Source organism: Nicrophorus vespilloides, unplaced genomic scaffold (genome assembly GCF_001412225.1).
Source record: "Nicrophorus vespilloides isolate i.1.1-1 unplaced genomic scaffold, Nicve_v1.0, whole genome shotgun sequence".
Lineage (NCBI taxonomy): Eukaryota > Metazoa > Arthropoda > Insecta > Coleoptera > Silphidae > Nicrophorus > Nicrophorus vespilloides.
In genome coordinates, this window is record NW_017097507.1 from 1 (window position 1) to 24,224 (window position 24,224).

The 24,224-nt window shown below is 31.3% G+C and overlaps 6 protein-coding genes across 14 annotated transcripts in view; 2 read left to right on the top strand and 4 right to left on the bottom strand.

The window, feature by feature from the left end:
• Window positions 1–4: 4 nt before the first annotated feature.
• On the bottom strand, window positions 5–1,498 carry LOC108560282 (mRNA-capping enzyme-like; the record flags this gene model as incomplete). The annotated part of the gene is made up of 5 exons (XM_017917757.1): window positions 1,110–1,498; window positions 643–1,051; window positions 374–587; window positions 212–313; window positions 5–107 (listed from the first exon to the last, which is right to left on the bottom strand). Coding segments are annotated over exons 1-5 (1,017 nt in total), but the record flags the coding sequence as incomplete, so codon positions are not given.
• Window positions 1,499–4,097: 2,599 nt separating this feature from the next.
• On the bottom strand, window positions 4,098–5,317 carry LOC108560284 (sodium channel protein Nach-like). The gene is made up of 5 exons (XM_017917758.1): window positions 5,223–5,317; window positions 4,607–4,900; window positions 4,441–4,558; window positions 4,176–4,387; window positions 4,098–4,113 (listed from the first exon to the last, which is right to left on the bottom strand). The coding sequence occupies exons 1-5, from the start codon at window positions 5,315–5,317 to the stop codon at window positions 4,098–4,100; spliced, it is 735 nt and encodes a 244-aa protein (XP_017773247.1).
• Window positions 5,318–8,200: 2,883 nt separating this feature from the next.
• Window positions 8,201–9,371, bottom strand: LOC108560287 (transmembrane protein 18; the record flags this gene model as incomplete). The annotated part of the gene is given in 4 exon segments (XM_017917766.1): window positions 8,201–8,402; window positions 8,467–8,615; window positions 8,676–8,793; window positions 9,117–9,371. Coding segments are annotated over 4 exon segments (438 nt in total). The 5' UTR covers window positions 9,180–9,371.
• Window positions 9,372–11,826: 2,455 nt separating this feature from the next.
• LOC108560285 (clavesin-1) lies at window positions 11,827–14,496 on the top strand. 2 transcript variants are annotated; one of them, XM_017917759.1, is made up of 4 exons: window positions 11,827–11,907; window positions 12,984–13,205; window positions 13,528–13,684; window positions 13,750–14,496. In XM_017917759.1, exons 1-4 carry the CDS (start codon window positions 11,872–11,874, stop codon window positions 14,235–14,237), a joined length of 903 nt encoding a protein of 300 aa, XP_017773248.1. In that variant the 5' UTR covers window positions 11,827–11,871; the 3' UTR covers window positions 14,238–14,496. The 2 variants fall into 2 exon arrangements, with proteins under 2 accessions (XP_017773248.1, XP_017773249.1); XM_017917760.1 differs by lacking the exon at window positions 11,827–11,907 and adding an exon at window positions 12,284–12,388.
• Window positions 14,497–17,759: 3,263 nt separating this feature from the next.
• On the top strand, window positions 17,760–20,311 carry LOC108560286 (alpha-tocopherol transfer protein-like). 4 transcript variants are annotated; one of them, XM_017917762.1, is made up of 8 exons: window positions 17,859–18,199; window positions 18,246–18,287; window positions 19,013–19,200; window positions 19,256–19,501; window positions 19,559–19,749; window positions 19,807–19,917; window positions 19,977–20,130; window positions 20,186–20,311. In XM_017917762.1, exons 2-8 carry the CDS (start codon window positions 18,268–18,270, stop codon window positions 20,233–20,235), a joined length of 960 nt encoding a protein of 319 aa, XP_017773251.1. In that variant the 5' UTR covers window positions 17,859–18,199; window positions 18,246–18,267; the 3' UTR covers window positions 20,236–20,311. The 4 variants fall into 4 exon arrangements, with proteins under 4 accessions (XP_017773253.1, XP_017773251.1, XP_017773254.1 ...); XM_017917764.1 differs by lacking the exons at window positions 17,859–18,199; window positions 18,246–18,287 and adding an exon at window positions 17,760–17,842; XM_017917765.1 differs by lacking the exon at window positions 18,246–18,287.
• A 247-nt stretch (window positions 20,312–20,558) lies between these two features.
• The window catches only part of LOC108560288 (alpha-tocopherol transfer protein-like), an 11,283-nt gene continuing 7,617 nt past the window's right edge, over window positions 20,559–24,224 (bottom strand). For 4 of the 5 annotated variants that reach the window (XM_017917768.1, XM_017917767.1, XM_017917770.1 and 1 more), the window contains exons 2-6: window positions 21,567–21,746; window positions 21,413–21,507; window positions 21,204–21,357; window positions 20,679–21,134; window positions 20,559–20,612 (exon numbers count right to left, since the gene is read on the bottom strand). In XM_017917768.1, the coding sequence (XP_017773257.1) occupies window positions 20,584–20,612; window positions 20,679–21,134; window positions 21,204–21,357; window positions 21,413–21,507; window positions 21,567–21,746 (914 nt within the window). In that variant the 3' untranslated portion in view covers window positions 20,559–20,583. Of the gene's footprint in view, window positions 20,613–20,678; window positions 21,135–21,203; window positions 21,358–21,412; window positions 21,508–21,566; window positions 21,747–22,952; window positions 23,414–24,224 lie in introns of those variants that run through there. The other variant, XM_017917769.1, reaches the window with a different exon arrangement.

Genomic DNA, 24,224 nt, shown 5'->3' on the forward strand with positions numbered 1-24,224 from the left:
CGCGAAGATCTTTCCTGTATGGGAATGTTAAACCATCCACATGGAATATGTTATAATCACGATCGAAGAAATAAGTCTCGTTTTCACCGTCTATCAACATCATATATCTGTAAAACAAAATCATAGATAGAATTATAATTCGAAACTGTTGTTCTAAGTAATATTGAACATAAAAGAAATAAAAACAGTGAGTATAAGTTTATGTATGTACCTAGTTCCATCTGCTTTCCAAGAGACTCTGTATGGCTTTGTGTGCAGGCCTTGAATGTTGTGTGTATCCATTGAAACAGGTTGGGATCCGGGAAAATCTTTCCTACAATTCAAATAACATATTAATTTTCGTAAATGCAAAGTATTTAAAAAAAATATTTACGATTTCCATCCGCACATCAATTGCACTTTCTTCTTCAGTTCATGTGCTTTGGGCTGCTCAGTAAATTCATATACTCCTGATATACCGCTCATAAAAACAGCTTCTTTCTGTCCACGTCGTTTATGGTTTTGTGGTTTAGAGGATCCAGAAGATTCTTCTGAATGACTATTATTTGATAACATACTAAAGCTGGCAGGTGAATCCATTTCACCATCTGAAAAATAATATAATAAATAAATTGCATTCATAAATTAATCGTGCATTCTTACCAAAACACCAAGCAGGCATTTCTGGTGGTGGTGGCGCATCTTCTTCATCAGCGAATCTCCTATATAATTCCTTTATATAATCACCCTTGTAAATGCCAGGAGGTCTAGCTTCAGCAAACATCCGTAAAGCAATTTCTAAACTACAATCTAGTTTAGAAACTATATAGGAAACAATCAGAAATCCAGTTCTGTTGAAACCATGTGTGCAATGTACTGCTATACATTCTAACGGATGTTGGCATATAAAATTGTGGACTAAATTTATAAATTCATCTGTTTGTTCCTGTGTTGGAGTCTCTCCATGACCTCGGCATTGCATTTTAATGTATTTACATCTGTTTTGGTCCACTATATTTTTATTGTAAAACCTTGTTGTATTCGTTAAATCAACCCAAATACCAAACTTGATCTGAAGAAGAGAATTATATATCACATCCTTTGAAATAATTCTAAATTAAGTAGCTTACCTTCTTTGCCCGGCAAACATCAAATAACATTTGTGGATAAAACCTATTTTGTGGTAATATTAGTTCATCATAATCAGCAGACAGTGGAGTTTTGAAAGCCATAAATTTATCAATTATTAGCTCAGAAGCTTTCCGGGGACAATTCATCCACCTGTTTGGCACTGGGCCCCCTTTGCCTTGTCTACTCATATTTCTAGGTTAATTTCAATTAAAAATATACTTATATATATATCAATGCTGATTTAAACACATTCTTAATCACAATATTTTCGAGATGTTTGCACACACGCACTTATGTTTACTTTTAGTAGTTAATCACAATAAGGTCATGAATAGTGACGATCAAAGCAAATCACAATCAATGACAGCAGGTGAATGGTTGGGTGACTGCTTTCCACTGCTACCAGCTGGTGATTGAAATCTGAAGTCCACTATATATACATACACAGTGGCTCACCCTTGTACTGCGCATCTTTGGTCACGTGACCCCCACCATCTGACACAACTATGACGTCAAAGTCTTCTGTATTATTGAAATATATATGAATAGAGTAGATTTATTTAAATTTTAAAAACAGAAGATTTATGCTTTTTCATTATATTGTTGATTTTAGTCAAGTTAACGAGACAGCGGTTTGTGTATGCAAATTAATTTTTCAAAATTTTCTCCATGTGATGCTATGCGCAGTAGAGTACCAACATAGGAAAATTAAATAGCATTTTAGTAACATATACAGAACCAAAGTTTATAGAAAATCTTTTTTTTACTACTGTCAATATTAGTTCAATAACAAAATAACATGTGGCGCCAGTAGTAAAAATAATTTGATTTTTCTTGGAAAAAGGCTCTTCCAAGAAGGAAGCAGCAAGATGGAGAAAAAGAAATTCTCCTAAAGTCCAGAGAAATTCAAATATTATTAACAAATTAATGAATGAATATAGGTTCAAAATTCTATTTCTTTATGATTTAAGGACAATTGCAGATAACTAAATTATATTGGTTAATGAATGTTGATACAATATACCATTTCATACATTTTTGGTTGATTTATTTCAATGAATGCAAATAATTGCAACAATTAACTTTGAATAATTAGTACATTGATATCATGAAGCATTGTTTTAGTTTGAGCTTAGTGAACAGAACAACAGATGTAGCCATCTATTTTTATATTTTATTCAACTTATAAAGACTTAAGATACAAGTAAGGTACATGTTTCTCATGATGCATAATGTAATGCCATTAAGTCGCTCTATTTTCATCATCTTTGGCAAATTACGTGCATACATTTACAAAATATTAGAAAAAACAACAGCGAAAGACTAGAGCATTGTTTGCAATATTTGTTTATTTAAGGCAATGTTATGTTTACATGTTACAATTGGTAGATTTTATTTCTTTATCGATCATTAACGTGCATAAATATGTGTATAAAGTTCAACAAATCTAGTACAACAAAGAATATAATAATCAAAATGAAAAATTGACTTGAAATATTAATTATAGAATATGTGATTGTCATAGTAAATGTGTTTCTTGGTTTTGTCCAGAGAGATGCACACAATTCTTCTGGTTTTGGTTTGTCTTTCAGTATTCTCAATTTTCTTGAAGACTTTCAAATTAATTAAAAACCTGATACTTAAATAATAAAGTATTTCAAAAGCGCTGGTGAAACTGCATCCCAGGAACAAACTGAACGTTCCACCAAGTGATGCTGCAAAAAGGACATATCGAATTATATAAATAACACCAAAACAATGATAATAATTACACATTAAATAGATGTTTCCTGTGATAATGTCTCTTTGCAGAATTGTGAATGTTGATACAATATACCATCTTTGGGGGATTTATTTCAGTAAATGTAAATAATTGCAACAATTAACTTTGAATAATTAGTACATAGATATTATGAAGCATTGTTTTAGTTTGGGCTTAGTGAACAGAACAACAGATGTAGTCATCTATTTTTATATTTTATTCAACTTATAAAGACTTAAGATACAAGTAAGGTACAAGTTTCTCATGATGCATAATGTAATGCCATTAAGTCGCTGTATTTTCATCATCTTTGTCAAATTACGTGCATACATTTACAAAATATTAGAAAAAAACAACAGCAAAAGACTAGCATTGTTTGCAATGTTATGTTTACATGTTACAATTGGTAGATTTTATTTCTTTATCGATAATTAACGTGCAAAAATATGTGTATAAAGTTCAACAAATCTAGTACAACAAAAATATAATAATCAAAATGAAAAATTGACTTGAAATATTAATTATAGAATATGTGATTATCATAGTAAATATGTTTCTTGGTTTCGTCCAGAGGAATGCACACAATTCTTCTGGTTTTGGTCTGTCTTCCAGTATTCTCAATTTTCTTAAAAACTTTCAAATTGATTAAAAACCTGATACTTAAATAATAAAGTATTTCAAAAGCGCTGGTGAAACTGCATCCCAGGAACAAACTGAACGTTCCACCAAGTGATGCTGCAAAACGGACATTTCGAATTATATAAATTATAACGAAACAATGACAATAATTACACATTAAATAGATGCTTCCTGTGACAATGTCTCTTTGCAGAATTGTGAAGACGTCATTACTAAAATAAATGTTTATCATTGTAATCTCTGACAGTGTCATGTTTTCTCTGCAAGTATAAACAATTATTATGTTTCTGTAAATGCAATGTGAAATTGAATTATTTACAGAAGAGAAGACGTTGAGTATTGGCTGTGGACCAGATTTGACCCGCTTGAAAGTAATTTATAATTAACATCCAGACACTGGTGTGGACAAAGGCACGATTTGAGAAAAGTCGCTTTAAGGCGCTCTAAAAAAATATATATAATTTTATTAATGCAATTGTAGGAAGTAGATAAAATTTGCTTACTAAATTTCAATAAGCACTTTAAGTGTTCCAGACCGCACAACGGTTCGCCTAAAATTATTAATTTAATTAATCTCATGTGTGACTTACGTTAGAATATACCTGAAAATAGATAATTGAATGGAACGCATTTACATTGTGCAATGTATTCATTAATTTCGCACTCCGTTAGACAATTGTTATCGGAGTACCCATTAAAATATTTAAGTTTAACTTCGTGTTCGTAGACACATTCCCTCTGATCCACCGGCAACATTTGTACCTCTTCGGAATCCTCGATACTAGTGCCTGTTATTTGAAAATACGTAATGTAACTCGATGATATTACTCTGTACTTAGCATTAACCGGATAATCATCGTTATAATGAAGTGCTACCTGCAATGAACGCATGTAAATTGATTGAAAAATCTTGTTTTGTAATGTCGAACAGTTATCCCTTTAGCTCTAATCAAACTGAATTGATCGTCGTCGTTGGAATTGTTTGTAATGACTTTTAACCCCATGTACTGTCCGAAGTATTTAGTATGAATGGGACTTCTGGTTTTCCTGAAACTGAATGTTATACTGTAGAAGAAACAGCATCAATTTTAATACGTTAAATCTGAATTGAAGGAACAGCATCTGCTTTGATCGGTGAACGTTTCAGTAAATAATCTGGAGCAATTGTACTCCCGTTCTTCCCATTTACACTTAACTAACATTTCCTCGCAGCTCATCGAAATCTCTTTAAATGCGTCAAGTTCAGAGTATCCGTTAACGTTTAGTAACTGTTTCAGCCATAAGTAATCACGAGATGTATTTACTTCAGCAAAGTTTGCATTCGTGAATAAAATGAGTATGGGTAAAGCCTCTTTAACATCGTCTTCAGTAGTCACATTGTTTAAATTCCTGAAAGATTACTATGTAAATTCGTGTGTTGTGCGAATCACAGTTATCGTTACAAAGTATGAATGAAATTTTCCATTTTTCGTTTGATAATTTTGTTGTTACTGCAAATTGTAATTGCTGGAAACGGCAGTTCAGAGATTGTCGCGTACATCGTTTTTATGCTGGTCAACGTTGGATTGCTGATGTATCGGATCCAAACAAGGATTGATATGTAGATGGAAAATAACACAGCCGTTGAAACTAGTATAGCCCAAGTAATTCTGAAGAAATTAGAAAATAGATTTGATTTATTTAAACAAATTGTTTACGCCGATTGAAGTACTTGGAAAATTTGGATCTATCGATGGTGTTTTGGAAACCGTGGATGCTGGTATTTCTAGCGAAATCTTCGTATGTACTTTTGATGATTGGTTTCATTTTGATCGAGGACACTACTGAATTACGTTAATTTAGAGCGAAAACAAACAAATATTAAGTTTCGTGTTATGTATGCGTGTTTACCTTATTATCACAATGATCATTAATCATGTTACAACAGTTACATGTAATTTGTGGCTAAATATAAGTTTCATTAATTATTTGTTGTTTGCATCATAGAAACAAATCTATTGATATTTAAATATAACAAATATATATACAATTTTCTCACTAAAGTCATGTAAAACATATTTTCTAGAAGTGTTGTTTATGATTATTTCTAAGAAATTTGAAATATTTTCCCTTTTCAACTCACAGAGCGCTAGACAAGCTTCTCAGAGGGCCACCACAGATTGCGGGAACCGGCGGCATTGACTCTTTCTAAGTAAATGCTAATTTTATTACTTGCTTGCAAAAAGTATTCTGTCCACAGAGGTATTGAACCTTTAACCTTTCGTTATGATAGGTGCCATAATTGGAATTATTCATAATATGAAAATTTCTTTTAATTGACGTTGAATTATCTTTAGTTACATGTTTCACGTTGTAGACAATATATTGAAAGGGGGTCATTATTGAAATCCCGACTATATCAAAATAGTCAGCGTAGTCACCTTGTGCTACACTTTTATTATTAATATCAATAAATTATTATTAATTAATTTGATTTTGTTGAATTATTCATAATTCATAAAGTACTTTGAAGCGGGTCAAATGTGGTCCACAGCCAATACTCAACGTCTTCGCTTCTGTAAACAATTCAATTTTCCATTGCATCTACAGAAACAAAATAATTGTTTATACTTGCAGAGAAAACATGACACTGTCAGAGATTACAATGATAAACATTTATTTTAGTCATTACTAAATCTTCACGATTCTGCAAAGAGACATTGTCACAAGAAGCATCTATTTAATGTGTAATTATTATCAATGTTTCAGTATTATTTATATAATTTGAGATGTCCGTTTTGCAGCATCACTTGGTGGAACGTTCAGTTTGTTCCTGGGATGCAGTTTCACCAGCTCTTTTGAAATACTTTATTATTTAAGTATCAGGTTTTTAATCAATTTGAAAGTCTTCAAGAAAATTTAGAATACTGGAAGACAAACCAAAACCAGAAGAATTGTGTGCATCCCTTTGGACAAAACCAAGAAACATATTTACTATGATAATCACATATTCTATGATTAATATTTCAAGTCAATTTTTCATTTTGATTATTATATTTTTGTTGTACCAGATTTGTTAAACTTTGTGCACGTTGATGATCGATGAAGAAATAAAATCTACCATTTGTAACATGTAAACATAACATTGCCTTTAATAAACAAATATTGCAAATAATGCTAGTCTTTTGCTGTTGTTTTTTCTAAAATTTGGTAAATGTATGCACGTAATTTGCCAAAGATGATGAAAATAGAACGACTTAATGGCATTACATTATGCATCATGAGAAACGTGTACCTTACTTGTATCTTAAGATTTTCAAAGTTAAATAAAATATAAAACTAGATGGTTACATCTGTTGTTCTGTTCACTAAGCCCAAACTAAAACAATGCTTCATAATATCTATGTACTAATTATTCAAAGTTAATTGTTGCATTTATTTATATTCACTGAAATAAATCCACCAAATATGGTATATTGTATCAACATTCATTATTAATGACGTTTTCACAATTCTGCAAAGAGACATTGTCACAGGAAGCATCTATTTAATGTGTAATTATTATCAATGTTTCGGTATTATTTATATGATTCGATATGTCCGTTTTGCAGCATCACTTGGTGGAACGTTTAGTTTGTTCCTGGGATGCAGTTTCACCAGCGCTTTTGAAATACTTTATTATTTAAGTATCAGATTTTTAATCAATTTGAAAGTCTTCAAGAAAATTGAGAATACTGGAAGACAGACCAAAACCAGAAGAATTGTGTGCATCCCTCTAGACAAAACCAAGAAACATATTTACTATGATAATCACATATTCTATAATTAATATTTCAAGTCAATTTTTCATTTTGATTATTATATTCTTTGTTGTACTAGATTTGTTGAACTTTATACACATATTTGTGCACGTTAATGATCGATAAAGTAATCAAATCTACCAATTGTCAAATGTAAACATAACATTGCCTTAATATTGCAAACAATGCTCTAGTCTTTCGCTGATGTTTTTTCTAATATTTTGTAAATGTATGCACGTAATTTGTCAAAGATGATGAAAATCGAGCGACTTAATGGCATTACATTATGCATATTAGATTATTAATCAGACATTTTCGATATAGTCGGGATTATGGTTGTCTGTATTTTAATATAGTCTGGATTATGAATGTTGAGATTTCGATATAGTCGGGAATTTGTTTGACGGTATTTCGGTTGTCGGGCTTACAATTGCCACCAATTGAAAGGACGTAATACAAAGAGGTTACATATTTATTTTATCAAAATAAAATGGAAAAAAACATCTATAAAAAATATATTTTATATAAGAAAGCAAACATTTTTAATTTGATTAAAAGCAAATACATTCGAAAAGATTCACCGTGCTTCACCGTACATAACAAACGCATCCAACTTTTGTTTCAATGAATATGTAGTACTCTTCTCAGTCTCGTCGCATTCTTCTTCTCTAGTTACAATTTCAGCAAATTTCTTCATTAAACATTACATGGCTTCAAATAATTGACTAGTACATACATACATACATACAAAATTAACCAACTATCATGGTAACATAATCGCATATAAAAAATATATTTCAATTATAGACTCGCTTCCTCTAATCATTTATCAATATTTATATCATGGTAACTACATGCCATTGAAAAAAAAAGTAAAAAAAAATGAACATCATTAAGTAATTGAATATTAAGTCGTAAATTGGAAAAGCTAAAATACATATTATGTATATTTTATAATCAATTAAGCATTATTTTAATTAATTAATCCTTATCATATCACATATTCAATCACTCTTTGCACGTTGCTGTCCCTTCTCTTTCCTCTTAATTTCCTTCAGCTGTGCTAGTTTCAGATTCTTCATCAGCTGCGTCGACTGATATAACCATTGACCCTTAAAACAAATAAATAGATTAAATGTGAATTACAAGAAAGCAATAATATAGAAGTTCAATTACCACCATGAGCATGCAGTTCAGTAGAATTGGCATGGAGAATACCACGGATATGAACAAACCATTGCTATCGAAGTATTGCTGCCTGGAAAATATGTGCCAATTGTTGGAAGCTATTTCGTTTATTTTTTCTGAGAAGTACACCAACAGCACTGCAAATAAAACAAGGAATGTGACAAAGTGATTAGATTGTAGGGTTTTCTGAATATTACATAGAAAGAAGAATAGAAGTGCTTGCAGATTTCCATAGTTCCTTGTTAATAGGGCCATCAATGTTATTGTTAAGTGGAAAGAGAATAGTGCTATAATCCAGGGATCTCTCCATTCAATCTGTAACATTTAACTTTTATTACATCTTAGTCTGGGAACAGGTTTAAAATACAATTTAAAAAAAAAATGGTATTGAAGGCTATGGAATTATAAAACCTTTTGTATTTTTGAATGCAGAATTCATTGAATATGTTAATTAGAGTGACATGGAACTTTATAAATAGGTGGCAATACAATTGAACATTTTATTTTGCAAATCAATATATTGATACCTATGTTCAATAGTCGTGCTCGCTCACCCAATTACAACAATGATTCGGAAATGATCAATGCACATTGAAAATGCATGAAATGTATTTAGTTGATGAATTGTAAACACTTACACTCCAGATAAATGAGAGAAATCCATTGATTTGGTTTACTTCAATAAAGTTTTGCTCCATCATATTACGTATATTCGAACGACGAGTTCTTTCTCTAGAATGCGCCAACTTCTATTAAAATCGAATACTTTAATTAATTCACTGTCTGGTATTTGTTGACATTCAGTTCACTTTCAGGTTTGGCCTTAACTTGTTCAACAATCTAGCAAACGTATAGGTTATGGTGCCGTATCGATGACGGCTACCTGCTACACTGTTTGTCCACTACTTTCATTGAACTGCTGCTTATTGAGTTGCCTAATAATCACAAAAATTTGAATTCGTTTCAAAATTATCGGTATTTTGGTCACAATATAAAAGATCTAGAGTGCTCTAATTACAGAACATAAGTTAACATAAATTTAATAATCTCAATCTACATATAATTGACATCAGCTAGGAATAATTAAACTTCACAGAAACAACGATTGTTCTATATTATTACAGATTCTGTTAGCAAATAGGAATTATTTTAAACTTTCTATAACTCGCTTAACGAGTTTAATACGTTCCAAAATTTTCCAAACATATTCAAAAATACACATAATATGTGTAAACAAGCTATAAAAATGGCGCGCAAATCTGGACTTCTCTTCTCATCGTCACTCGTTTTTCTTACAATTCATTATGCTCGTTAAGCGAGGTTCCACTGTATATTTAGAGTACATTTATGGTCATTTTTACCATAAATTATATTATTAATATGATATTAAAGCTAATTAATTAATATTAAAAAAGATAATATAAATTTGATTACTCATTTAATTACATAATAAATTAATTATCAAGAGTGTAATGTAAAATCAACAATCATACTCTAATCAAAATTAAAAAAAATTTATAGCAATCGTTGAAATTTTTATAATTGAAAAATATGTAAATGTACAAGTTATGAATGATTTCCATATTTGCATGTAATTTTGATTCACACTACATCTTAACTATATATTATGTAATAGAGTGTATATATTTATTTCTTTTTATATAAATTATAGAGAAATGCATATTTGTTTGCATGATGTGAAACAATTAAAGATATAAATCAATTAAATCAATTAGAGCGCAATCGTTTGTGCGTAAGTTGTTCGAAACAAATTACTTAATTGCTAATTCCAAGTAACATCAATTCCATTTGTCATCATACAAATTTTTGTAAAGTCATTTTTATAGATGGTTCAAAGAAAGTTTTCTCTACATTTCCACTAGTTATTAGCAAATGCAATGAAATGTCGCAATTTTATATGTGCACTTTACCCAAACGGAATTGCAGCTATTTGCTTCAAAAAAAGGAAGAAGCACATTTAATTTTTTTTTCTAAGAAAATAGAAATCTTTTTTTTGCTTCCTGCTTTACAGGTGTTGCCCTTTGTCTCTATTTAATTGGATTTGTGTTAACATTAATACAGTGGAACCTCGCTTAACGAGTTTAATCCGTTCCAAAATTTCTAGATTTTTACTCGTATAGTGAAACATATTCAAAAATACACATAATATGTGTATACAAGTTTTAAAAATGATGTAGCAGGAGCACAATCAGGTACTCTCTTCTCATCACTCGTTATGCGAAAATTCGCTCGTTAAGCAAGTCATTTTCCTTACAATTAACAAAAAAAATCGGATTTTTACTCGTATAGTGAAAACATATTCAAAAATACACACAATATGTGTACTCAAGTTTCAAAAATGATGTAGCAGACGCGCAATTCGAAACTTCTCTTCTCCTCATCACTCGTTATGCGAAACTTCGCTCAACGAGCATATGCGAGGTGCTCGTTAAGCGATTTATAAAATTTTGTGTATAAAAAACAGTAGCGCTTGATAAATGTACCCGATTTATCGGATTTAATGTGAGATGATAAAGAATATGTAACGGAGGAGGATCACACTATCATGTGCAAAAGAAGGTCAACATAAAATGCACATTATCGTACATCCGCCAAATAATATGAAAAAAAAAAACAGCAGCAGAAACGAGGAGAAATTATTTATTTGTTTTTTTTTTAAATTAGTCGAATAATAACTATTGCATTGTAGACTTTAGATACCTTTATCAGATAAAATATCATGAACTTCGGTAATAGGGCAATATTTATACACGTTCGTTCCATTGTATTTCTGATAATACGTGATTATTGCTTGTTTTTTTTTCTGGGTGCATTTATTATCAACAACGTTATTATATAGTGAATGTAGAGTTATATAATGAATGTAAATCTAACGTAATGAAATAACAAAAAAAAAATAAGCATTAATGTAGGTCTTGTTTACGCAAAATGTAGCTTCAGCTCCAGAGGTTATCGCCGATTAATTATTTTCACTGAAGTCGAAACATCATGGTTAAGGCTTATGTGCTCCTTATCGCCAGATATTACAAAATGCGCGATTATTGATTTCATAAAATGTTTACAGGATTCGTCTACTACAGTATCCTTATTTGTTAATAATTAAATCCACATTGCGGTTTTTGCACAATCAATTAACGTCCGATCTTTCTTCTAACATTGATGATTTTCTATCTAATATGCAATTTATATAAATTGCATTTATATTTGCGTTAGTATTTTATAATATAACTGTATAATTAGTGTGTATTTTTTTTTATGTTGTAGATGAATTCAGAAATAAAAGGTGATCTCAAAGTTCAAGTATTACAAGCAATTTACAGCTCAATAATATATTGGTAGCAGCGGTAATGTTTTGCACTTGCAAATGCAATAATGTGCGGAATAACTGAGAACGGTTCGTCGCACAACGTAAGTCCGTGTTGTTCTTCCCTTAATCATTTATTGTTTTGTGTGTAAGGAAACGTTTGAACTTTACATAAACTGAAGTATCGCGTATTTGCTTGCACGTTTCATCATCATCTTTATCATAATAAGAACAAAAACAAAGCTATTTGTGTGTGTAAACCGAATAATTGAAAGTCCCTCCAGTTATCAGTCGATTATTACATTATCAATAAATAAATCCTTTGTCTTCTATAATCAAAGATTAATTTTGAACTGTGCTTAGAGAGTACATGCATCGTTATGCGTCACCTAGCCACTTGATAAAGAGACCAAATTTTTATAGAAAGGAGTCTGATTTCTGAACTTTGTAACGAACAATGATAATGATGATAATATTCGTTACTATAAGGTTAGACCAAGTCGAAGCTCATTTCATTTGTGGTGGTGCATCCATCTGGTCACATCTACTACAACTACACACATTAGCCTGCACAACTAATTCAAGGTATTTTACTTTAATTAATTATTAATAAAAAAAGTTTAATTTGTAAATTCATTAACTATCAATGAATAAATTATTTAAAAAAAAAAACAAATTGCGGTAATTTTGCTGAGCATTTCAATAAATTATGATTGATTAATTATTGAGTTATTATTATTAAATTTTATTTTCATTGATACATTTTTTCTTCTGCATTTCGTGTACGTGACCAAAATTATTGTTGTTATTTTTAATACAAATCCGATGGGAATGATTTTCGAAAGTTGTCTAATCTTAAGTACTTTTAGATTATCAAAATAAGTCAAATACGGGTTCAAAGTAACTTTCTTTCTAAAATTTTTCACTCTCTTGCATAATCCAATACAAAATTTCGAACACTTGTGATAATGATAATTTTACTGTTCGGTGGAAGAAGTTCTTGTGTTATCGGGTGAAGCGGAGAACAAATAGCCGCTTTATCATTTCGATAAGAAGTACAATTGAAATCGAATACTTTTCTAGATTAATACTGCTTATTATTATTATTAAATATATGCTAAGGTTTCATTCGAACGTTCAGCCGTGTCCACTTCACTCAAACTCTTCTTTTACCTTCCAGATGGCTTCTCCATTTACCATGGATACGTCTGGTTTGACCGACGAGGCGAAAGCCATCGCCGTCAAGGAGCTCAGGGAGACTCCGGAAAACGTAAAGAAGGGAATCGAAGAACTGAGGGAATTGCTCAAGAACGACAATACCATCCATTACAGAGACGACGATGAATTCCTGATGATCTTCTTGAGACCATGCAAGTTCTACGCCCAGAGCGCATACGAATTGGTAAGTTGAATGCATTTTTGTTGATAACCAAAGTTCAATTAGTGCGCGTGTCCTTGTCAATCAAAGCGCAACAATCTTGCAAATTAATTAACTTAAACTTGAATGCGATTTCAAGACAATTATTATTATATGAAAAAAAAAATGACAATTCGTCATGAAACGTGCCCACTTATGTAATCATGTATATTTACTATACAATTTAGAAGTAATCATACTTTTACAAACAGAATATTCGTATTAGATTTGCATACACATTTCTTTTATGATAAGGTAATTGGTTAATTATGCTTAAATTACAATGGATATTGTTATTTATTTACAGATGAAGAGAATCGCGAACTTCAAGGAAACGCACAAGGCGCTCCTCGAAAATCTCTTGCCCGAAGATGAGAAAAACGCCTTTGTCAACCACAACGTTGTCAACGTTTTGACTAACAGGGATCATTTGGGCAGGAGAGTGTTGCTCGTCAATGTTGGATGTAAGCTTTTCATTTTTTTAATTATGTTAACTGTTTGTTTATTAATGAATGATTTAAACTTTTAGCAAGCTGGGATACCTCGAAAGTAACCTCAGATCAGCTGTTCCGCATCTTCTACCTCATTCACGAAGCAGCCATCCTTGAGCCGGAGACCCAGGTTCGTGGTTGCGTCGTCATCATGGACTTCGACGGTCTCTCCATGAAACAAGTCATGGCTATGAGTCCGGCTTTCAGTATGAAGCTGTTGAGCTTCATCCAAGACGCTATGCCACTCAGGCTGAAGGAAGTGCACATGGTGAAGCAGCCGTTCATTTTCAACATGGTCTGGAACATCTTCAAGCCTTTCATCAAGGAGAAGTTGAAGAAGAGGATCTTCTTCCACGGAAGCAAGATGTCTTCTCTGCATAAATACATGCAACCGTCTCATTTACCAAAGAACTACGATGGACAAATGCCCGCCATCAATTACACTGGTGCCGATTGGTATCCGGCCATCGACTCACACATCGAACACATCAAGAACATGAACAGCTACGGTCTTGTTAAGAAGTAATTCACACGCACACACACACATCACATCAATTAGCAAATTAATTTATAAAATAATTATGAAAGCATGTAACTCAACATTTTTTTTTTTTAGTAAAACTAGAAACTAAGTAATAATGTAATATTATAAATATAAAATAATATATGCTCCATCCAAAGACATTCCACTTTATGTACATTATGCAATATTGAAAGGGTTTTTAAAACAATTTTTACATTTATATGTTAATGTTTAATTGAAATATATAATTTTTGATAAATTAGTTTCGTTTTTATTACTCACAAATTGTATCTGTATTATTTTTAAAGCAATAAATTGAAAAAAAAAACTATCAATCAACTCATCAGATATAATCTGTTACACGGTATATTTAATGAAATTCTGATAATTTTGTAAATAATTGAGATACAAATCATTTAAATTGAAATAGACACAAGTAAAATCAGAAAATTAAAATATTCCAAAATGATTAACTTTATAATGAGTGAACCAAGATTAACTCTTGAAAACGAAAATTTATTTTAAAATGTAGAAGAAGTACAAAGACAATACCGGAGAAAGTTTCAGAAAGATCCAACTATTAAAATTAATCGTTTGAAACAAATGGAATTCATTTAGGATGTCCGAAGATCAAGAACATCAACGAGCTTCACCAGCCAAGAAATAGTACTGAAAAGTTATTACGAAATATTCAAAGAAATATGTAAGACAAAGCAGTCGTGAGATTGGCATCAGCAAATCAATTCTCCTACACATTTAAAGACGTTGTAAAAAGAAATGTTACATGATCAGGACCAAAGTAAGCAATTTTGCGAATGGTACTTGATAAAATGTTAACAAAATGCACAGTTTTCGGGGAAGATTGTTTGAAGCGATGAAGTTACATTCTCATACACTTTTTCTTGTGTAGATACCTTAAAGATAAAGACTACATCAGACAAACAATGATACTGGAAGAATTAAAAGTCTCAATTTAGCAAGAATGGCAGAATGATATTGGAAGGAAAAGTTATACATTTTATGTAGATACTTTTGCAATTTAAACATTAATTATATATAAATAAAAACTGAAGATGTAAATTATATGCAAAACGAATTTTGTTATAATTAATTGATATGAATTGATTTATTTGAATGGAGTTACGTAGGAGGTAGACGAGCTCCAAATATAGAAACGCTTTACTACCTCCTCTTATTCATATGAAGGTAAGTTCTTCCGAGCGGTCAATAACAACCTTCCAGTCAAGCGATTCTCAATGAACATATCACAGTGCATGGTGTTTTAACCGCGAAGTTTTCTCTAATTTAGTTTTAGTTATAGTTTGGAATCTAATAGTTTACTTACTGAAATACAAGGTATTGTTATTATTTATTAGAAATAATTACATTTGTAGCTCCATTTGAATATCTTACTCTTATAGCAGAAAACCAGCTCTTTTTTCATATAATAATAAAGTATGTTTAATATTTTTAATTTTAACTTAATTATTACCTTTTATATAAAACTTTGTATAATAATTTTGTATTGTTTATAAATTAATCTTGGTTTTTATATGAACTAATAAACATTTTGTAATTCCAAGAGAGTAAAAGAGCAAGAAGAAAGTAAATTTCAAACCTAAATTGTTGAAATAAGATGAATGCGAGTACAGAATTTCTAAACTTTCTTTTTTTCTTTTAAGGTTAAACAAATCTTTAGATGTTTGAGTATTGTTCCCACGATAGAAAAGAACAAAGTAAATAGATTATATTATTCATAACGTAGATAAATATAGATTTGTTACAACAATGTTTATTTTGTTATCTTTGAATGATGATTGTGAATTATTCGATTTGTGACTATATCTTTAGCTACTTCATTTCTGCCACCTTCTTAGTACTTATTGACTACCACAATACAATGGATTATTATCTATGGAGCTTTGAATCATAATATATTGTTTGTTATTTTATTCTAATGTGCACATAGGGTTGCCTAATAATCTAAATTCACTGTGGCAATCGCCATCGATGCAGTCGGGATTATGGTTGTCGAGATTCTGATACAGTCGGGATTATGGTTGTCGAGATTCTGATACAGTCGGGATTATGGTTGTCGAGATTTTGATACAGTCGGTATTTCGATACAGTAAAATTCAAATATGAACAATGATATACTTAAATGTAATTAGGACATCAAAAGTAACCGGTTAACCGGTAATTTTTTAATTGAAATGTTTTGTGTGATTTTGCAAATGTTTGCAAGCAAAAAAAAAATAACTATAAACATGTAAATTATTTTTTAATATAAAGAAACGATTATCATTTCTTGATGTAATTGCACAAAACGTTTGTAAATTAAATGTTATTACTTAAAATCGTTTAAGTTTTAGTACATTTTAGCGATTGCAAAAGAAAATTTTCTTTCTCTCTCGACACTTGTTGAATTCACTATGAGAAGGTGGAAATTTTGTTTGATTTTTTATTGAAATTACAAATTACCGGTATCTGTTGTATAATTTACCGGTAATTTCGGTAATCATCTGTTAAGAAAATTAAGTTTTGTCCACAATTTCGTCGCAATAATATAATTAGATTTGATGTTGTGTAACAACAACAAAGTAATTGCAAAGAACATTTTTAAATGCAGATATTATTTGTTGCAGCTGCTTTAATGACATATACGAGCATGATGCTCAAAAATCTCAATGAGTGTTATTTGTTTACAAGAATTGAGATAATAAAATATGATTTCTCAATAATTTTGAGTAAAATATCCACATTAAGTATATGACTCAAAACGCAACTATTTCTCATATAATGAAACTACTTAAAACTTTCTAAAAATGTAATAATAGTTTTAATTTGCCTTTCATTCTTCCATAACCACAAATTAAGGTGTAATATGTTGAATTGTCTATCATTTTAATGAATATTCTAACTCATTGTTATGGTTTATTTAACATTATTTGACCTAGATCTGGTTTAAAATGCATTTGAAATCACAATTTTTAATAGCAATAAGAACATTATATTATTTAGAACAATATTGAGTAATATACGTTTGAATGTTAATTTTCTATATTTTTTTATATAATATTATAGTCTATATATTGTTATTATCATAAGATATATAAAAATAAATTTACTTTTATCACCAGGGCGTTTTTTTTATTATTTATAAGTATGTTATTCTCATGTAGGAAAAACTTTCTACTCAGGAAATAAAATCGATTATAGTAGTTTTAATTGACGGAGAAAGTGAATGTTATGAATCACATAATCTGCAGATGTGAGCATTTCCGTTGGAGCATCTATCAGATGTGTCATTCATCTATTATTTATTTTTTGTTGATTATATAAAATTCAATGATATTTTACATACAGTTCTTGTAGATTTGTTTCTATAAATTGAAATATTCATGTAGCATAATTTCATGCAATTTTGCTAAATGATAACCTTCCACTTAACCCCAATAAGAAAATAATGCACATTTCCTGCGCAACAGAAATCGATGAATCTCGTCAAGAAGGAAAATGGGGGGAGAAGCTCGATGTATTTTTTGGGCAAATCTCACGTGAAACTGCAGAACAATTGTTATTATGCAATGTTAGGATTATAGTTAAATGTACGTAGCTCAATATTTGCTGTTGTTACTCTGCACACAATAGCGTTCAATATTATCCTCATTTCAATACGATTTGAATCTGATGTGTGTATTCGTTTCGACCTCGTACGAAACGGTGATTAAGATTGCTTAGGTTTTTCCTGTTTCTTCCGCACTAAAGTACCTGCGTGCAGAGGCAGATATAAGTAGGGAAGTGATGTAGTGTGTGCTGTGCATTGTCACTGTAAAGTGCGTCTAACTAAGCTGATCGTGGGCTTATTGTTTCGGCTTGAGGTCACCGGAAAGGTCACACATGAATTCTATTTGAAATTTAAATCAGTCCATAAAATTGCCACCGCATCAAAATCAGATTTACTTGTAAGTCACAGTCCTTTGACTATTAAGTTGTTTCTTCTTTTTGAAGTCATCGATTCGAAAGCAACTTTATGGAGGTTCAAAGTGGAAAGTGAGTATTATTGTCTTGATGTATTGTCAACTTAATAATCGCACTTAGTTCAAATTAAGAGAATAATACTTGTGAACGTTTGTAAGAATCAAGTTGATGATTATTAATAAATTGAATAGAGAATATGCAATAATATTAATTTATGTAAACTTCTATTGAATATAAAGTTCTTCATTCGTCATAATCTATTTGCAGTTTACGTATATTTCAGTTAAAACTATTTATTAGATTTATTAGACCTATGTCCGTGACAAATATATACTATAGTACTTTTTCTGACTAATTTGTTATAACAACATTATAAAACAGTATTATTACATTAGTAGTATCCATAGATTCTCAATCAATATGCAAATAACTTAATTTAAAACGCAAAGCAAACATATTCCTTTTTAACATTGTAAAACTTGCATAAAACAACCATAATACATGTTGCGCGCACACAATATTTTATTCATCATGTTATAGCGATTCCTTCGATAGAATATGAATAAAATTTAACATCGCACCGAAAGACCACACTTGATAATTGTCTAAAGTAGTTTAAATTCAAATTATTCAAAGATGACACACAGTATGCATTTGCATAACATCTTTGTTCGAATTATAAATAATGTTCATTATTTGAATTCAATTCAAATTTCATATATTTGGAAGCTATAAGCAACTGGGTCACACACCACTCAGTCCAGTTGTTATTAAATGAGTTCTGTCCACTTACACAGGGAAGCGATGACGCCGATTCTTGGAAACGACACCGAGGGTATTCCCTTCATTCAAATTGGACATCACGTATTGCGTTTGGATTTGGAGGATCTGGATGATCACTACAAGGAGCGAGCCAAGTGCGAGCTTCGGGAAACGCCGGAGAAGCGAAAGGAATCATTGGACAAATTCAAGAAACTGATAGAAGGTATAACATTTCATTTGAGTGTGATTTGTAATTAGAATTTATGTTTTTTTTTCAGATGAACCTAATCTTGTAATCCCATTAGATGATGATTCTTATTTGTTGAAATTCTTGAGACCGTGCAAATTCTACGAGGAGAGCGCTTTCAAGCGGATGCAGAGGTATTATAGATTTATGGCGAAGAATACTAAATATACATCGAATTTGATGCCGAGCACAGTCGAAACTGTCTACGCGAACGAAATTATCGAATTCTTACCGTTCAGAGTAAAGGGTTCCAGAGTTATGATCTTGAACATTAAAAGTAACTTTTTTTTTCTTCTTCAAATTAACTTGTGGATTAATCTAAGAATGTTATTAGATTGGAATCCAAAAGACGTCGGCGTTCCTCTGCTATTTAAGTCGATAATCATGGCTTTGGAAATTGCTATGATCGAGCCAAGGACTCAAGTTGGAGGCGTGCACGTCATTCTGGATATGGAAGGATTCACAATAAATCACGTTATGCAATTTTCACCGATGGTCGCCAAAATGATAATGGACTTTGTACAGGTAATGTTATTACTTTATAAAGATGTGATTTTAAATTAATTTACACTTTGTATGTAGGATTGCGCTGCGACACGGCTGAAAGGAATCCATGTAGTCAACCAGCCGTACGTTTTCAACATGGCATACCAAATTTTCAAACCTTTCATTGGTCAGAAATTGAAAAGCAGAGTACGTTAAAAGGATTCCTCCATACAAAGTATATTATTAAATTTTCCTTTTTTTTTTAGTTGCATTTCCATGGGAATAAATGGGAAAATTTGGTGGATCTAATACCGAAAGATTTCCTCTTGCAAAAGTACGGAGGTTCGTTGGAATTGAATTTGAACGGAGTTGGTGAATTGCTGGTCGAAGTCTTGAAATATTACGAAGCCGACTACGAAAGTGAGCACTTAAAACTGTTACAAAACACCATTATTAATTGTATTATTTTTTTTAGAATTAACGCATTTTGGTTACGGTAAAGAGTTGCAAGTAGAACAGAAATGATGAGGATCAAATTGTTATTAGAAATTTAAGGTAATTTAGTGAATTCCAATATTTTCATTCAAACATTTATATTTATACCCATTGTTTTTTTTTTAATAAGAAAAATAAATATTGTTTCTATATAAATAACAAATTATATTATTTGCTTAATACATTGTATCAAGTGTATTAATTAATACTTATTTTTTTTTTGCGTTTACGTAAAATACTTCAAGATACACCACTCCTATAAAAAAAATCTTTCTCTAATATAATCTATTAAAAAGTAATTAAAATATTTGTATATATATATATATAAAAAGTTAATTAATTTAAGGGTTTTCGATTTTTTTTGGCAAACTTTGTTTTTTACTTCTTGTATCCGTACGAATTGATTACTGAAAATTTAAAAAAAATAATTAGTTTTTTTTGTTGTTGTGTGTTGAAGATATTGCAATACTTACAGACGTATTCTTTATCACACATCTCCAGTAATTCAAGCCATTGGCTTCCTTTGACTCTGGGTAGATCAAGAGTGCCTCCGTAAACCGAGGAGACGCACGCTGCATCCAAGTACTTGTGCAGCGATTTACGATCCGTGCCGTGGAAAATGATTCTGCTCTTCAGTTTTTCTCTGAGGAAAGGTTTGAAGAGAGCGAAGACCATGTTGAAGATGTACGGTTGATTGACGATGTGGATGTTTTTCACTCTGCATGGGATGGCATCTTGAAGCCAGTCGACAATCCTCTTGGCGAACGGCGGCGTGAACTGCCAGGTCTGCTGCAGACTCAGCCCATCCATGTCGAATATGACGACGGCACCGGCGACTTGGGTCGTGGGCTCCAGCATCGCAGCTTCCAAATACAGCACGACACCTTTGAACACTTCATCCAGTGAACACTTGTTGTGCTTCCATCTCTCTGAGAACAAAACGAGTATCAATCAGTATCAATCGTCGTTTAATCCATCAAGTTGTTTTCACTACATACTTCCTAATTCGATAATTAAAATTCTCCTTCCGTGCTGGTCCCTGTTAGGTTGGACGGTTAGAATGTCATGTTCGAAAATGTTCTTCTCCTTACTAGGCATCAAACCATCGTAAACATTGTGATGCTTCAACTTGAATGCGTAGTAACGTTTCACCTGATTCAAATTAAAACAATTAGACCATTTTCGGCTCATTTAAAACTATAAGTACCAATTCGTATGCACTCTCCGGGTAGAATTTGCAAGGCCTCAAGAACCTCACCAACCATGCATCATTATCGTACGGACATTTCAGATCAGTCTCAGCTACAATGGAACAATGTTTAAGAGCAAAATAAAACGATTCGAAGTGTTCATATGCAAACCTTTCAACATTTCCCTGAGCTTGTCCATAGCCGGCTTGACGTTCTCAGGCGTCTCTCGCAGCTCGTTCTTGGCAACCTCTTCCATTTCTGGCGACAAATCACCCATCTCCAATTCCAACGTGAAGTCGCCTAATTTGATGCTAGGCAATTCATCCAAATCGGACAGCATGGTTTTAGCTACTGCAATGCAATTAGAAAGTCGATCAGAAAAATGCAACATCTCCGAACTGGATCTGCTCGGTTCTTATTATTTTCATAGAAACATCGCATTACGCAATTGTGTAACATAACATTTTTGTAATTCACTTTTAGAAACGCGGAATACACGGATGGAAAAACCATATTAATCACGTTGATTCCAGTCGATGTAATTTCGGTCACAGAACTGTCCGTATATGTAGCATCAATGCTATTAACCTGCACAGTTGCTAAACACTAGTAAACTTGACCTCTTTAAAGTGAAGTAACTTGAATTAGATATGCAGAACGCATAGCTTCTTCTGCAACCTCTTTTTATTTACATTCAATGTTCCTAAATACATATATCTTAGTCACAAACAAAGCGAATTAAGCAATTTATTCATACTTGATGATTTTCAAAGCAATAACCTTTGCTCATTTTAGATTTATGACCTAAGAACACTAATAGTTATCTGACTATGCAGTTTTAAGAGATTTCTCGGTAGAAGTATTAATTGCGAGAGCAAGGTTTGCTCTCTTGCAGATTTCTTGCGATGCATATGAATGCTAGTGTATAAATACTAGACCTTGACTTAGAAAAAGTGTTAGTGACAAAGAATGTATCGTGTCGGCGAGATTACGAAAAAAAAAAAACGAAAAATAATGTCACGTTATTGTTGCATTTGCAATGTAAAATCCAGCCAGCATTTAGTAGTGGCATTATCATGTTTTTGTGTTATGAAATTAAGTGGCATTATTATATTTTATGTTATGACCAATTAGAAATATTAGGAAACCCGTCGCGTGGAACTCAAACAATAAAAAAAAATATGCACCTTTGTTGTATAATTTCTATTAATTATCTAATGAGCAACGTTTTACTATCTATTTTTATTGAATTTCTATTATATTCAATCGTGTGTTTTTTTTATAACAAACTTCAGATAAAAAGCTGACTCGTGTAAACAAATGCTCGTTAATTAAATTAATGTTTTGTTTTTTAGCACATTTAAAAACAAGCGGAAATTACTTGTTTTTTCTTGCGTAATATTTTCAGTCGGGTAAATTAAAAAAAATTTGCTTGTTGCATTGTTATTAAAGTAATTAATAGACTAATTACAGCGTTGTTAAATATAGGTTTATACTAGTTTCCTAGTACTTGTTTTTCAATATAGATTGAATGTTGATAACTTGTGGGTAACTTACGTATCGGCATTTTGCAGGTATCTCTGATTCACTTTCACTGTTCGTTCGTTTGTTTGTTTGTTTGTTTGCGGCGAATGAGCGAGTATGTTGATGGTGATCGAGCGAAAGCGAAACTGACTCGAACCGAAATATGTTTTAACCAGACTTCTGCGGATACCGAAAAAGAAGTGGCAACATGAATGGCTTAACCTTCGCTAGATTTGGATATATATATATACATATTTTGCTGCATGCATTTTACCTGATACTAATTACTTTTGTGGGAGGGATTCGCGGAGCTGATGATGGCTACCACGTGTTTCCAAAGACATAACAGGTCCGTTGAAAACACACGTATTGGGAGAATACCTACGTGTTCCTATGCAAATCAGCAATGTTTGGCGTTTTTATTTTCTTTTTGTCACACTCGTTTCAGAAACGATATCCAATGTTTTCTATTCAGAGACCTTGATACGTTTTTTTTTTATATAATTTTAACTTGGAAATCAGAATATTTTTCCATAAAATCCATCGTAAACTTTAATTATTAATCAATAAGTAATAACAATAATGTATAGCTATAATAACATTTTTGTAATTCACTTTTAGATTTCATTTGCTTTTTTAATTAATTGACTTTTTTGATGATCTCTTTCTCACCTTGAAACATATTAAATGATGCATATAAATCTATGAGAAATAACAAGTAAAAATTATTTTTTTTATTTCTACCTTAATTTTTCCACTTTTTACTCTTGAATCATGTTTAATGAAATAAACAAATTTAAACGAAACGAAAACGTAATTATACAAATAAATCCGTCGGGTGCAAGGATTAAGTGCGATGCACAAACCTGTTCATTTTTATAAATTTATTTATAATTATTTCTTCTTGCAATATTTGCTTTGCATGACCTTTAGTGAATATCGATATGCGTGTGCACAATGTACACCGGATGTTGCACAAATATTTGCTCGTTATCTTGCATTACCAATTCTTTATTCCTCCAATCACAAACGAATGTTGCACATTTCTTCGTTTGATGAAACTGCGAATAATTTCCAATCAAAAATTGTTTTAAATGTCATTTGTTTTATAATGTGTTTACAACTTGTTACCATGACAACAATGTTGAAAAGTTTTGTGATTTTTGTTACGTCACGTAATGTATTTTTTATCTAATTGCATCAAATAATAATAATTGTTATTTTTAAAATAAGTAAATTCATTGCGTTTATTGAAAAAAAAAGCACTTGAATTTTATACAATGATTTGTATCGAATCTGATAAGC

Bases quoted from the DNA above. Each gene is read 5' to 3' on its own strand.
- LOC108560284 (XM_017917758.1), bottom strand. From the start codon at position 5,317: ATGAAACCAATCATCAAAAGTACATACGAAGATTTCGCTAGAAATACC. The intron at 4,901-5,222 runs GTACTTCAATCG...GTAATCTTTCAG, and splicing joins GATAGATCCAAATTTTCCAA to GAATTTAAACAATGTGACTA. The intron at 4,388-4,440 runs GTTCGACATTAC...CGTTCATTGCAG, and splicing joins TTAGAGCTAAAGGGATAACT to GTAGCACTTCATTATAACGA.
- LOC108560285 (XM_017917759.1), top strand. From the start codon at position 11,872: ATGTGCGGAATAACTGAGAACGGTTCGTCGCACAAC. The intron at 11,908-12,983 runs GTAAGTCCGTGT...TTTACCTTCCAG, and splicing joins AGAACGGTTCGTCGCACAAC to ATGGCTTCTCCATTTACCAT. The intron at 13,685-13,749 runs GTAAGCTTTTCA...TTAAACTTTTAG, and splicing joins GTTGCTCGTCAATGTTGGAT to CAAGCTGGGATACCTCGAAA.
- LOC108560286 (XM_017917762.1), top strand. From the start codon at position 18,268: ATGGAGGTTCAAAGTGGAAA. The intron at 18,288-19,012 runs GTGAGTATTATT...CCACTTACACAG, and splicing joins ATGGAGGTTCAAAGTGGAAA to GGAAGCGATGACGCCGATTC. The intron at 20,131-20,185 runs GTGAGCACTTAA...TATTTTTTTTAG, and splicing joins TTACGAAGCCGACTACGAAA to AATTAACGCATTTTGGTTAC.